General features: G+C 33.3%; 1 protein-coding gene across 1 annotated transcript; it reads left to right on the top strand.

Annotated features, from left to right (window-relative positions):
* The first annotated feature begins 4,738 nt into the window (after positions 1 to 4,738).
* Positions 4,739 to 13,658, top strand: LOC139876292 (ABC transporter B family member 25, mitochondrial-like). The gene is made up of 20 exons (XM_071863596.1): positions 4,739 to 5,245; positions 6,358 to 6,594; positions 6,690 to 6,876; positions 7,045 to 7,106; positions 7,206 to 7,249; positions 7,735 to 7,837; positions 8,159 to 8,266; positions 8,357 to 8,440; positions 8,561 to 8,621; positions 8,891 to 9,036; positions 9,366 to 9,482; positions 10,258 to 10,343; positions 10,897 to 10,985; positions 11,218 to 11,273; positions 11,743 to 11,823; positions 11,949 to 12,014; positions 12,098 to 12,190; positions 12,719 to 12,783; positions 12,899 to 13,034; positions 13,160 to 13,658. Exons 1-20 carry the CDS (start codon positions 4,988 to 4,990, stop codon positions 13,271 to 13,273), a joined length of 2,193 nt encoding a protein of 730 aa, XP_071719697.1. The 5' UTR covers positions 4,739 to 4,987; the 3' UTR covers positions 13,274 to 13,658.
* Positions 13,659 to 14,987: the final 1,329 nt, after the last annotated feature.

Raw genomic sequence — 14,987 nt, 5'->3', positions numbered from 1 at the left:
TCTCACAGTACATGCTCTTATTATTGATTGTACATCTTATTTTCCAATACCATACCATCATCGCCGATACCACCTGATACCGTACCATCATCGCGGATACCATACTGTAATATATTTATTTTTTTGGCAAAAAAACGATAAACTTCTATAACAAAATGGAGTTCATAAAAAAAAAATGTAAGCCCTAAAACGTACAAATTAAAAGAAACATATGAGCTAAATAAACCGACCAACATAATGAAAGCTCACAACGCTAAACAACGGCGAAAAAGGAACCTAAATTACAACATACTAAAAAAAAACAAAAACGAGTAAGAGGGACACCAATCGATTAGAAACCATCTAAACCACAAAAGCAACACACGAAAGAACCCTTCGGGGACAAAATCAAAATATCCTTGATGAACTCACCGAATTTGTCCCTCTCGGCCCCTTAAACACGTTTCACTTTTTTTTTTTTTTGCTTTTTTAACTTTATCTTGTGTAATCAGTGGAACTTTGAAATGATGAGGCTAACATTGACATCGACGTCCTCCATATTAATCTATAGAGCAATATATAAGAAGCCTGTTACTGTTGTCTTTGTCTACAAATATCTTTTTATTCTTCATCATTTAATCAAAAGCGGAAAACGCTTTCTCGAACATAGTAATTTCCTTTTAGCTTTATCAACTTTTGGTTCAACAAAAGCAAAATCAACCGGGTTCAAGGACCCAACGCCACTACTCTCAAACACATGTTCTACATAAACGAGTTTGTCGGGCCCCGAAACAAAATAGGTGCTAGCGAACACCCAAACCGGTTCATAAACAACGGAGTCATCCACTAAAATATAAACCGAATAAAAAGCCAGCAAATTGTTGGAGCAACTCAAACCAATATATCCTTATAAAAGGGTCTTGGGGAAGATTGAACAATAGGTGAAACAATCAAATCCAGAATGGCTGTTAAAAAAAATAAAAATTCGAATCCAGAATGGACACCGTTTCAATATTATCTACGCATACACAAGCACCCATACATTTAAGTGAAACAATCGAATCCCGGACGGGCACTATTGTTAAATTACATGCGTACATGTAAATAAATAAAATAACTGAAAGTACATGTGTAGTCTGGTTAGATAATAGATATTGAACAATTGAAAACAAACTAAATTATTAAGATGCTTTATGATTTATTTAAGGTGAGATAATGACAATTTACATCTTAGGTCCCCAATTCCCCATATCATAATATTAAGCGTGATCTTACCTACCTTATCATACTATCGTAACTTTTACAATGTTGTTTGTGTTATTACATTACATGCATAGATGGCATACGATCCTCTCAAATTATAAGATAACTTGATAATTCATGTTTTAATCTTTGTGAAGAAAATTGTATGGGACAATCGTTTTAATTTTCTTTTATTTAATTTTTATATTTAATCACTCCCATAACAATCACAACTTAATCAATCAAGTTATATTATAACTTGATAGGTCATGTTATGATTTTTGTGAAAAAAAATGCAGAGGATAATGTTTAAATTTTTGTATTTCATCGCTCTTACAACAATCACAACCTAATCAATCAAGTAATAATATAACTTGAGAGAATCTCAATCTTGCGTAGATACACATTTGAAAAAACATTGTACATTTGTAGTAAATTTTGATAGTGAACAAGTGTAGTGAACTATATATCTAATAGTATACCGATTGAATTTGGTAGTATAACAATATGTAACCCTTAAATGATATGAGAGTAAACCAAAAAGGATTTTGTATGTTTACCAAATGAATGTAGTCCATTTTAAGGCAACGTTCATAAGAGATCTTGATCCCAGATTCCCAATCTAATCTTTATTTTTCTCATCTCTTTTACTTATAAAATAATATTACCTCATCCATCCAATTTAATAATACAAAAAATACACAATTTAAAAAAATACCGTAAATATAATTATAACATTATATTTTTTATTACCTTTATAATCTTACCCTCAATTTTTAACCTACTTTTTTTTTATTTAATATGAATATAGTAAGAGTATTAAAGGAGTTTACTTTATTATTCTTATCTATTTATATTTTATAGAAGAATTAGAATATTAATTTAAAAAACTAAAAAAAAATATTGAACTATTAAATTGATACGGAAGGAATATAAATTCTCCCACTATAAATACGGTGATGATAGTTTCATCACACTATTTAAAATTTCACCGCAAATATATATTTAGTTGTAAAGTACAATGGGTTTAGTAGTGTATTTACAAAAAATACGATAAACTTATCACTGACACTTGAAAATATGTTGCTTTAGAGTAATTAGTTTAGCGATATTGAGATAACTATATTTTTCTTGCTCACTCTCGAATACATGAACTTGAACGTCAAAATCGTCTGATCAAGTTAACAATTGTTTGTATTTATAAAAAGATGTATATAATCATTTGTTAAAATATATAAATTTGTGATAGAGTTATGATAGTATATTGTATTTGAAAAAAAAAACTGAAAATAATACAAATGTGATGTTGTTTTAGTGTTAAACATAGTTTTTGCAAGTGATTAATAATGTTAACTCTGAGACACTATGTTATTTTGGTTGATTATTTGTATTTAAAAATAAGTTTTTTTAGTTACTCAAATTGTACTATACTAAATACGGTTAACAACTCATTAGAAAAATATAAAATAACATAAATACTTATGTATTTGAAGGAAATGGAATAATAAATGTTACGAAATATAACAATAGTATTTCTATCATTTCGTTGATGGAATTCAATTTGAAATTTTCGGTCTCTTCTTGCTCTGGTAAAATTGTTCGCTTTTCCAAGGTGGATGGAAATAAGCTCTTTAAATCGATTTATAAGGATAAGAAAGTAAGTGTCAAGGTGTAAAATTTCAAACGGAGTATGGACAAGCAGTTTGAGGGATCGACTCGATGTGTCATTGGTGGATTTGTGTTCGTGTATCTTCTTCATTTTGTTTTACAGGTTGCTCGATTTGTTAGTTTGTTAGTTGTTATGCGTATTTTTCGTTCCTAACTTGTACTCCGTACTAGTTATTTTTAATTTGTATTTTGTTTTGTTTCAGTTTGAAAGTATTTTATACGTGTTTGGGTTTCTTTTTATATATTTTGTTAATTGTTAATTAAAGACTCCTAAGGAGTACTCCGTATTATTTATATTTATATTTAGACTTAATTACACGAATGGTCACTGTGGTTTGTCAAATCTTACAACTTTAGTCACTATAGTTTTTTTCTTGCAAGTTTAGTCACTGTGGTTTGGAAATCTTGCAAGTTTAGTCATTGTGGTTTGAAAATCTTGCAAGTTTAGCCACTTCAAATGACAGAAGTTACTTTTCTCCGTTAAGTGTCAGTCACATGCCTAACATGTGAGGGTATTTTGATCCGTTTAATTTTCTCTTTTTTTTTAACTCCTCCAAACCTTCACCTTCTCCAAACTAAAACAAAATCACTCAAAACCCAAATCAAAATTTGATTTACTCAAACTCAAACAAAATCACCCAACCCAAATCAAATCTGATGCAAACTAAAACACTATCACGCAACACACATATTCAAAACCACTATTTTAATTAAGCCCTAAAATCCAAAATCAAAATCATCGGTTCTTATTTATCACAAAACAGCGATGATGACATGTTCAACCATCGCAACAACGCTGTGACGTCATATCACCGAAACCCTAACTCGTTCAATTCGTTGTAGTTTTCAAGTTTTCTCGTTTGTAGATGACCGGAATACGTGACTGAAATGTCGTCAATTCGTTGTCGTTTGCAGGTTTCATGCTTTCTTCCATATCATAACCCAACAATTGGCGGCGGTGTGCGTGGCGGAGGTCTGAAGCAAGATCTGAAATAAGATCTTTGAAATTGATACCCTTCGTTACATCTTTGAAACCTACACCAAGTTTAGATCTGAAGCAAGATCGGAATAAGAAACTAGTGATGTTGCTGCCGATATGTTGTTTCAGGTGTTTGTGGTTTCAATTGTAGCTTTACAATAGTCAGCTTTTTATGTTAACTTCGGTGGAGTTGCAGGTTACTCAGGTATTACAAACCCATTCACCGTCATCACCTTCATTTATGTTAATGAACCGGATCCATGATTTTGGGTTCAAAAGATGAACACTTAATTTTGGGTTCAACAGATGAACACGTGATCTGTGATTTTGCTACGTTTGGTTCTGAATTTTTTTTTTCACATGTAACTTGTTAATGAAATAAGATTGTGGGTATTATGATTTTAGAATGGACCCATTTTGTCATGGATTGTTTTGTGCAGTTCTCTGTATCTTGGTTTGATTGTGTTTAATAAGGCCACAGAGTTTTGTGATGGTGAAATTGTGTTTTGGAACTACATTTAGGGTTTTGAAGATGAAGGAAAAGGGGAAAGTATCAAAGGAAGTGATAAAATACCTAAAATGCCCTCGCATTCTTGACACGTGACTGACATTTAAGGTATAAAATTAACGGCTGTTACACGGAGTGACTAAACTTGCAAGATTTTCAAACCACAGTGACTAAACTTGCAAGAAAAAAACTATAGTGACTAAAGTTGCAAGATTTGACAAACCACGGTGACCATTCGTGTAATTAAGTCTTATATTTATATTATTTCGTTATTTGGGGAAGAAAAAAAAAAAAATCTAATTTAGTCGTACTTGTCTTCCTGTTAACTTTCGTAACGGAATAAAATTCATTATCGGGTGAATACTAATACCAACTCCTAACTACAACATAAACGCAATATTTCGCCGGTCACCGGACTTTCACAACATTATCCGACGAACGTCAATTCCATTTCAAACTTTTTTTTTTCTTTTCGAATCAGATCCATATCATTCTATCGGATCAATTAATCACAAAATTCAATTACAATAACATCATTTTAATTCCTTTTTCATATAGTCAACCGATTTCAAATGCTACAACGTTTAATTTAATTTAAATTAAGCTGAAAAATGCAATCAATAATTGGCGCAAGGTGCTCTAGGGCTCGTAACCTTATTCTTCTTCAGAAAACTGTATTTAATAATACAACTACGATTGCGAATAGTTCGAGTAATTGTCGTTCATTTCTGTTGCGAAATTATACGTATAATAATTCAGGTAGTGGTAATGTATGTAATCCGTGGAATGTTTCTAGAAGATCCACGCATTTTATCAAACAGTTGAATGCATTTGCTTCAGATTTATCTCAATCTCACCTTATAAGACCTGTAAGTAATTGTGTGTATGTATATACTTGTTAACTTTTATTAGCTATGTAAGATGTAAGATTCTATAATTGAATTTATACCAGATGATTTTGTAAATGTTTGTATGAAGTAGGATGTTTACTAGCTGGATCATGATGTGTTGAATTTGAAATCTAGTATGTTAACTATTTAATCTTTGTAATTATGTTTAATCCTGTTATTGACTCTAGTCCAAATGAATTTATTGAAATCTATATGAAGTATATAATCAACTAGCTGGCTCATGATATATTGAATCTGCTATTAAATTGTGTAGTTATGCTTAATTCTGTGTTGTTTAACGTTGAAAGTTATATGAAGTAGAATATATACTAGCTGAGTTATGATATATTGCATTTTTAATTTAGTATAATTAATGTTAAAGTTTTGTAATTTTGCTTAACAAGAATAAGAAATGGAGGAGGTTTCCCTGTTCGGCTTAGCCGGGGAAAAGCGAGTATTTTTACTTGGATGTACATTGGTTAACCGAGTTATCATGTGACCATTTTCGATCCTTTCTTTGGCCACCTCAAGATGTGCTGCTAGTGAGGTTTGAACATGAAACCTCTTGTGAGGCGAACCACTAGATCATCTTGTGATGGTTCTTTATGAACCTAAGACCTCTTGTGAGATTATGTTTAACATGAACCTGTGAAGTAAATCAACATATAGCTGATTAATGGATTTGGTTGTTTCGCTTGCATGATCCTAGAGCTATTGGAGTTTAGTAACTAATTATGCATATAGAAAAGGATGGGTACACCATATAAGCAGTTTATTCAACTTTGTAAACTGTAAACTAATTACTCTATGTTTGATTTGAAAATGGATCCTGACTTTTGACTCTAGAAAGAGGCAGTGGGATACGGTATCATAGGATAGAGGTGGGTTTCAGATTTGTGTAACTTGAGCTTTTTAATTACTTCATATGAGTTGGTTGTTGCTAGGGTGCTGAAGTTTAGGGTTTAGTCGATTGAGTTTCATAAGCACTATCATTACAGATTTAATGTATGTGTAAGCCTGTTCGTATAATTTTATGTAAAATGTAAATATTCAGACGATTTTTGACATGTTTATGATATTGTGATTATCAGGGTTCTATACCTAACGGGTATGTTTCATTGACAACATCCAGTGGCAATGATGCTAAGGGTACGAATCAGAATCAGAATCATAATAAAAAGGGGGGCGAAAGTAATCATGTTAAGACAGGAGAGAAAATCAATAATGCTAAAATACTTAGTACACTTGCAAAATACTTGTGGATGAAAGATAACACGGAATTTAGACTTAGAGTGCTCACTGCTATGGGATTCTTGGTTGGTGCCAAGGTTAGTAAGGAATATTCTGTTAGTTTTCTGTAACATAACGGGTCCAATTGGGTACACATTGTTCAACGGGTCACCTTTTTTTTTTTCTGTATCAGGTAATGAATGTTCAAGTTCCCTTCTTATTCAAGCTAGCTGTTGATTGGTTGACAACTGCAACAGGAAACCCTGGTTCACTTTCTGAATTTGCAGCTGCTAATCCAACAGCTTTGGCTGTTTTTGTGAGCCCAGCAGCTGTTTTGATTGGTTATGGAATTGCACGTACAGGGGCTTCTGCTTTCAACGGTAGTTCATTATGAAGTAATCGCTGATGCTTATTGTAAATTTGTGATTTTGCATACCTGAACATACATTATATAATAAAACCAAATATAGGATGATGAACCTTACCCATTATGCATCACCCTTCCCCCTCCTTCAATTGGACTCATTCTGTTTGTTTTGTTGTCACAGAGTTGCGAACTGCAGTGTTTTCTAAAGTCGCATTGCGGACTATCAGGTCGGTTTCGAGAAAGGTATGATCAGTTTGCTTCTTGTTTACTATTTTTTACACAACTGTGTTCATAGCATAAGGTATTAAAACAGCAGCTGATGATATACTTTTTGTGTTATAGGTGTTTACACACTTGCACCAGCTTGATCTGCGCTATCACCTTAGGTATATCAACCAAATTCGTGTTTGAATTGCACTAGATTGGATCAAACTTTCGGTTAAATTTTCAACTTTTTTAGTGCCAGTAATTTAAATTAAAAAAACGTGTAAAATAACTATGAACATGTTAGGAAACCACATATTTCGTTGAGGTAATTGTATTATTGACTCAAAAGAGGCCGCTGTTACCATAACATTGGTTTGATGTTTTTTCTCAGTTTGTCTTGCTTATATCTAACCAGTCATTTCAACTTGTTTTGTCAATTAGTTTTCTTACTGTCATCTAAAGTGAATAGGTTCAGCATTGAATTATTGTCTCATTACATTAATCAAACAACTAAATGTATTATTAGATAGTTGGCTTTATCAAATAGTGTGTTGGGCATTCATTATATTGATGTCCTTTTAATGCTTTGTATTTTCTTGAATCCTGAATTTGAGGTTGCTAATCAGTTCTCTTCATTTTACTATATTTTCTTTTCCATTTGCAGCCGAGAAACTGGTGCTTTAAATCGAATTATTGATCGTGGTAGCCGAGCTATTAACTTTATCCTATCCGCCATGGTATTTAATGTTGTACCAACTATATTAGAGGTGAGATTTTGTTTGTTTACTATTAGTTTCTATTGTGTTTTTTTTACAATTCATAAGTAAACAACCTCAAACTGTAATCTTATTTGACGTTCTAATGAGCTTTTACCAAGTCTATTTAGTATTATGACTACATTGAAAATTTATTTACAATGCTCAACCGATTGCCCTTGTTTACTTTTTCATTCCTTTATCATTCAACCCAATTTATCCTTATATTTAGTTTGATTGCAATATAACTTACTTTATTCTTGTCTTTGTATTTCAACATACCAACTGTCATTTACATATCTCAATTCTGCTAACTTAGCATGTGTTTTTTAGATTTCTTTGGTATCAGGTATTCTTGCATACAACTTTGGAGCACCATTTGCATGGATTACTTCTTTATCAGTTGCTGCATACGTCGCCTTTACATTGGCTGTGACACAAGTACTTTTTTTTTTTAATCTGTTCCAATTTCCTCTCACTTGAATTAGACCTGTTCTTTTGACTATGTTTACCTCCACTTTTCTCTTACAGTGGAGGACTAAATTTAGGATGGATATGAACAAAGCTGACAATGATGCCAGTACAAGGGCAATCGATTCACTTATTAATTATGAGGTGAGAATTAAACAATTTTATGTATTCATATGAATCATGAATGATAAATTTGTAACATTTTACATTCACAGTTTCTTTCTGTGCTCTCTTTTGTACTGAGTTCATATATTTTTTGGTCAGACAGTAAAGTATTTCAACAATGAGCAATTTGAAGCTGATGAATATGATAAATATCTAAAAAGTAAGTAGCTTTTCTTCTTAGATGTGCCATTAGCAGGATATACCCAACTTTCTGTTGTGATAATATTTTATTTTTCATCATAGAATCACAAATTATATACAGAATAATGTACAAAAAGTGTGATAGGGTTAACCTGACCTATCTTGATCTGACTTGTACTAAATAAAGGATTCTTTTTAACCCAAACCCGTTTTGACCCTTCATACATCTTGCTATCTATACTATATTTTAGTATGTCTTGGATCAACTTTGATAGCTTTTATTCGCAGGGTATGAAGATGCTGCCTTGAAGACACAACGTAGTCTTGCTGTTTTGAACTTTGGTCAAACTCTGATATTCAGTACAGCTCTCTCAGCAGCAATGGTATTAAGCTCAAATAGTATTATGAATGGTGTTGCAACTGTTGGTGATTTGGTAAGCCTTTATATCCCTATCATAGATTTCACTCCTGAAAATTAAACATAGCATTTCCTACTGATTTACATATAAATGGGTTCGATTTGAGCGATGTTGCACCTCAAACGGGTCAATTTAAAAGTTTAACTACAAAGTGAAGGGGTGAAAGTCATCTAAAGTGTATTTCTAATGCATACAACCTCTTAAATCATTTTATGACAAACGTAGGTTACTATTGTATATAGACACACGTTGTTTGTATGGACACATGTAGTAATCTTATTCAGTACACATTAAATATTTATAATCATAAATCTTTCAAATTCTTAAAAATATGTTATGTTTAGGTTATGGTTAATGGACTCCTCTTCCAGCTGTCTCTTCCACTCAATTTTCTTGGCAGTGTTTATCGTGAAACTGTGCAGAGTCTTATTGACATGAAATCAATGTTTCAGCTACTTGAGGTAGTTTCCATCTTCTACATCTTGCATCCTTATTATATATCAATCATGATTCGTTATTCTATTTCAAAGTTTCAAATTAGGACTTCATAAATGGAACATCGCAAAAGCTAAAACTTCTAAATAGGTTCTTTAAATATATGTAAATAAATGCGATGGTTGAATTTCATATGTTATTGCATGGTCCTGCGTTTACATATGTTCTCCATGGTTTCATATTATTAGGGGTGACAAGGTTTGGTTATGGGTCAAAACGAGTAATTTGTGTGTGTGTTGAAATGTTTGCGATTAGATCAGGTGGGTCTGAAACATGTTTTGTCCATAATTTCTATAGCTTCTCCTAAATACTCAGTATTTGAATGCTTACTACATGTAACTATATATATGAAGAGAGAATATATTCTTGTATTACTTACTTGATCATGAGATTTGAGATGGTATAACATATATATTGATACAAGAGAGAAACCCAAAGGAGATGAGTAAACTAAGAGACTCTAGAGTTAATAATACATTAAATACATATTTAATTCGAACACTACAAAAGTTGAAATTATCTCTATGCTAATGGATTAAAATGAGTTAGAAGGCTTCTAAGCATTAAAAAAACACTTTGTTTGACTTTCAACCCATTTAAATTGTTTACTGTTTAGATAAATATAATATAATTGATTTCACCTGTTACATATTATCATAAACTGAATCGACCCTTTCATAAGTAATAACAAGTGGATCAAAATTGCCTTCTCTAATCGGTGTCACTTTCATGTTTGTGCAGGAGAAGGCAGAAATCAGTGATGAAAATGACGCAAAGCCTCTGGAGTTGAGCGGGGGTAGCATTGAGTTTGAAAATGTTCATTTCAGGTAAACTAGGCGGGAACTATAAGACATTGACCAACATTGACTGTATTTGACCGACTTTGACCGACTTTGACCGATTTTGACAGAATAAATCCAGATTTGAACTAATAAATCCAAATTTTACCGACTAGATTGGACTTTTAACAACTTTGACCGAATAAATCGGTCAAGATGGAGACTAGTACTACTTCAAAATCCCGACTTGTCGGCATAGTCGGGGGACTTTTACAACCATGATCACGTGTCAGTTTGTTGTCACAAGTAGTGATGCACTTACTTGGCAATTAAAGACTAGTGGTACTCACTAACTTTTGCTTCTCACTGATTGCCTAATATATTTTCCACAATTATTTTACTGAAAATAGCTTTATATACATGAATTTTCAGTTATCAACAATATCTTGGTGTGCAATATACTTGATCTGTTGTACAAAAATGCCTGTGATAATAACTTATAAACTGTTTATGTGTATCAAACATTGCATAATACGAAGTTATGAACTATGAAGATTTGTCGATTTTGTAGCTGATATGCACTTTGTTTTCACAACTTCAGTTATCTGACAGAAAGAAAGATCCTTGATGGGATATCATTTGTTGTGCCAGCTGGGAAAAGTGTGGCTATCGTTGGAACTAGCGGCAGTGGTGAGGTTTCAGTTTTCTATAACTTTTTACCCACCAATTCCACATTTTATATAGATGGTTTTTATAATGTATGTTGTGTCCATGGTCTACTGTTTATATTCAATTTGAATTACATAATAATTGTTCTTCCTCATGTTTTAATAGTTAAAGCTGATGATGAAAAATAAAAAAAGAAAATCGTTGTACTTTCGTAATAAATACTTAATGTCTATATACTGAATTTCTTGTGCAGGGAAGTCAACAATCCTTAGGATGATCTTTAGGTTCTTTGACACCCAATCTGGCACGGTAATTAATTCTCTGTTAATTGATCACTAAATCAGTGTTGTTGCTGAACTTGGAATTACTCAGGGAGTACTCGGTGTTTGCAACTCGGGGAGTACTCGGTCAAACTTGGTCAAACTCAGCCAAAACTTGGGATTACTTGGAAAATTGGTCAAAACTCAGTAAAAGTCGGTCAAAGTCAAACTTGGTCAACATCTGAGTACTCTCCAAGTGGCCGAGTACTCCCTAAAAGGTCCCGACCGATTACTCCCCGAGTAGCAAGTTATACAACCTTGTCACTAATTGGTATGGAACTATCTTGTAGTGATAGATGGGTGGATCAGGTAACCGGGTCAAAACCGGTGAGTTTTATGTATTGGTAGTGGGTTGATTTGAAGCAATTTATATCACAGAAACTACAATCCTTACTATTATCAAAATGTTATCTTTTACATGATAAATATATAAGGTTTTCACATTTGGTGCTTGACAGGTGAGGATAGATGGTCAGGATATACGGAAGGTGACACTTGAAAGCCTTCGGAAACATATTGGTGTTGTTCCACAAGATACAGTAAGTTTGATATAAATTCATATATTTAATGTTTTATACGGAGCATATCTTTGTTCACATACTAAGCAAATAGTGTTTCCCTTTTAAGTTAGCATTTGCATGATTTTTGTGTGCTTTCTGAGCAGGTTTTATTCAACAATACAATATTCCACAATATTCAGTATGGTTGTCTCTCATCAACCCCTGAGGAGGTTTATTCCTTTGAGAGATTATTTTTTTATTATTATAATACTACTAAATGAATTGTTTTTACTAATCAATAGGGTTGTTATAGGTATACGATGCTGCCCGAAAAGCAGCAATTCATGACACTATCATGAAATTCCCTGAAAAATATTCCTCACTTGTAGGGGAACGAGGTCTTAAGGTGAGTAGTCTAAAGTGTATAATTTTTTTGTTTATTTTGCCGGTGCCTTGTTATCTATTTGTTTCTAAGTACAAATTAATCAAACTAAGCCTCGTACTTCTTATACTTCCCTAAAACCATACGTTAAAGGACTTCCTTATTTGATGATTGTTTGTATCATAAATAAATAGTTATAGTTGCATGACTATGTTATGAGTCAAATGCGAGTTATGCCTAGAGACTTGGGTAGTCGTAAAAGTAGACTGCAGAATTCTCGACCCATTTGACCCGTTTCCTTGTTAGCTACTTTTTGTCATTTTACCCTATTGGCTTGCTAGAGATAAGACATAGAGTTGACCCATTCGTGTGTAAATGGGTCGAAATTGCCACATCAGCTTTTGATAACCATTTTTCATCCTATAGTTAATTGGCGAGCTGGGTAATGAATAATCTTGTGTCTTTTGGATTGTTCCCTATTGAAGTTCAATTGGTTCAACAGAAGTTAACTTTCATTTCCTGATTATCATTATTATCTTTTTAATTTGGCAGCTTAGTGGTGGTGAAAAACAACGAGTTGCATTAGCTCGTGCATTTTTGAAAGCACCTCCCATTTTGTAAGTGTGTCGTCTCGTGCATTGGGTTAATAATAATATATGCCAATGACTTGATTTTTACACCAATATCTGTTTTTTAGATGATACATAAAACTTTAATCATTTTTTTTTCCAGGTTGTGTGATGAAGCAACAAGTGCTCTAGATAGCACAACGGAAGCAGAGATATTAAGCGCGTTAAGGTCTCTCGCCAATAACAGAACAGCAGTCTTTATCGCTCATAGACTTACAACTGCAATGCAGTGTGACGAGGCAAGTCCCACTTTCTCAAATTCTCTACTGTTTTTTAAATTGGGCAATGCTTTCCCCCTGTTGTTATAAGCGGGTCAAATTCTCGATTTGGGTTGATTTATTTTTCTTGTTTTGATTTTGGTTAGATTATTGTTTTGGAATCTGGAAGGGTTGTAGAACAAGGTCCTCATGAAGTTCTCTTGGCGAATAATGGTCGATACTCACAACTCTGGTCACAACAAAATAACACCATTGATTGACTTCATCGCATCATCGAATTGCCTTAAAGAACACATCAATTAAACCCATTTAAATTAAGAGGGTTTGACTTCCTATATCCCTTTTGTATTTGTCATACTGATCATGTCTTCCAAAATAAGGTAATCGCTAATTTGAAACGTACAGTGAGTTCATGAAATTAGCCTTAGCCAGCCCGGGTCTTTCATCCCATTGTGTTTAGCCATTGATTGATTGTATGTATCAAAGTAAGGTATGTATGTAAGGGAAGAAGATGAAGTAAGATATTTAAATCATTGTATCTTATGGTTGTGATAATGTTAGCATATCAAACCTCACAAACTATAATTGAAAAACAGCCATTGACCTGTGATGATAAATTGATAATTATTCCTTTGGGGAAGTAGCTACTTTTTAAAATTTATGGTTTTTTTTAGAGATAAACAACACTTTTTTTTTTTTTTTTTTTAAACAAAAGTACCACTTAATTTGTACACGCCATCTTTGAATTTTGATTATACAATCGTGACTAGCAGAGTGGCAGGGATGCTGTCATTTTATTGGTTTTTGGATGTGATTGTAAAGTACTCGTAACTATTTCGATTTCTAAATAAGTTTCTAATCATGATACTTGAGGACAATCAACGTATCCCACACGACTTTAAACCAATACAAATATCCATTTACAAACGTAGTCATAGGATGTTTAATCCAGCTGAAGTGTATAATGCCGTATTTTCTTGTATTCCATGAGCTCCACGAATTGCTTTTAAAGTCGAAGACCACACAAATATCGTTACGTATTCTAAAACTAACAACTTTTAACTCGTTAGGACTAGCACCGTAGCCAAATCCGTATCTACAGGTACAATGGTGATTTAGAACTGGAGGACTTAGAAGTTCGTTGGACTTGCCGGTAAAAGGGTTTTTTTAAAACGAAAGGATTTTAATAGACCAGCACGACTAACCCATTGAATGATCCAATAACTTTGGCGACTTCACAACTTTTATCATTATTTACCATTGGAAGATTAACGCTAGGTGTGGTAGTGTTTGGTCCAATATTTTGCGTGCAGGTATCATGATCGAGAAATTGGACACAAATTTCGCTTCCTCCTTCATAAAGATAATTGGTGATGGTGCGGATACGGACTTTTGGAACGATACATGGCTGTGCGGCGCGCCACTAAAGCAAAGGTTCTCGCGCCTATTTCACTTAGACGAAGATTCAAAGGCAAGAGTTCAAGACCGGATTACTTGGATGGATCATAGTTTCGTTTGCAACTTTCGGTGGAAAAGAGATATTTCGGGTCGGGCCAACAATGAACTCGACTCTCTTATGGCTCTACTAAACGATTATGTGAAGCAAGATAAGGCCAAGGATTCGTGGATATGGAACCTAGCGGGTAATGGTTTATTTTCTACAAAGAAGCTAGCTATAGTTTTAGATGAAAGGATTCTCTATGCAAATAATGAAGAATTTTTGAAGAATAATTTGGTCCCTTCTAAAGTCGCGATCTTCATATGGAGAGCATTAAAAAGGCGGATTCCGGTACGTACCGAACTTGATAAAAGAGGTATTGACTTGGATTCCGTTAGATGCCCTTTATGTGATGACAATGTGGAATCTATTGAGCACTCGTTAATTTTCTGTCGTTATGCGATGGATATTTGGGTTCGTGTTTATAAATGGTGGGGCCTAGGGGCGGTTTCAAACTTGAGTATTAATGAATTGTT

Source organism: Rutidosis leptorrhynchoides, chromosome 11 (assembly GCF_046630445.1).
Source record: "Rutidosis leptorrhynchoides isolate AG116_Rl617_1_P2 chromosome 11, CSIRO_AGI_Rlap_v1, whole genome shotgun sequence".
Lineage (NCBI taxonomy): Eukaryota > Viridiplantae > Streptophyta > Magnoliopsida > Asterales > Asteraceae > Rutidosis > Rutidosis leptorrhynchoides.
This window is presented reverse-complemented; position numbering and strand designations above follow the sequence as displayed.

Bases quoted from the DNA above. Each gene is read 5' to 3' on its own strand.
- LOC139876292 (XM_071863596.1), top strand. From the start codon at position 4,988: ATGCAATCAATAATTGGCGCAAGGTGCTCTAGGGCTCGTAACCTTATT. The intron at 7,838-8,158 runs GTGAGATTTTGT...TGTGTTTTTTAG, and splicing joins TTGTACCAACTATATTAGAG to ATTTCTTTGGTATCAGGTAT. The intron at 12,015-12,097 runs GTTTATTCCTTT...GGGTTGTTATAG, and splicing joins TCTCATCAACCCCTGAGGAG to GTATACGATGCTGCCCGAAA.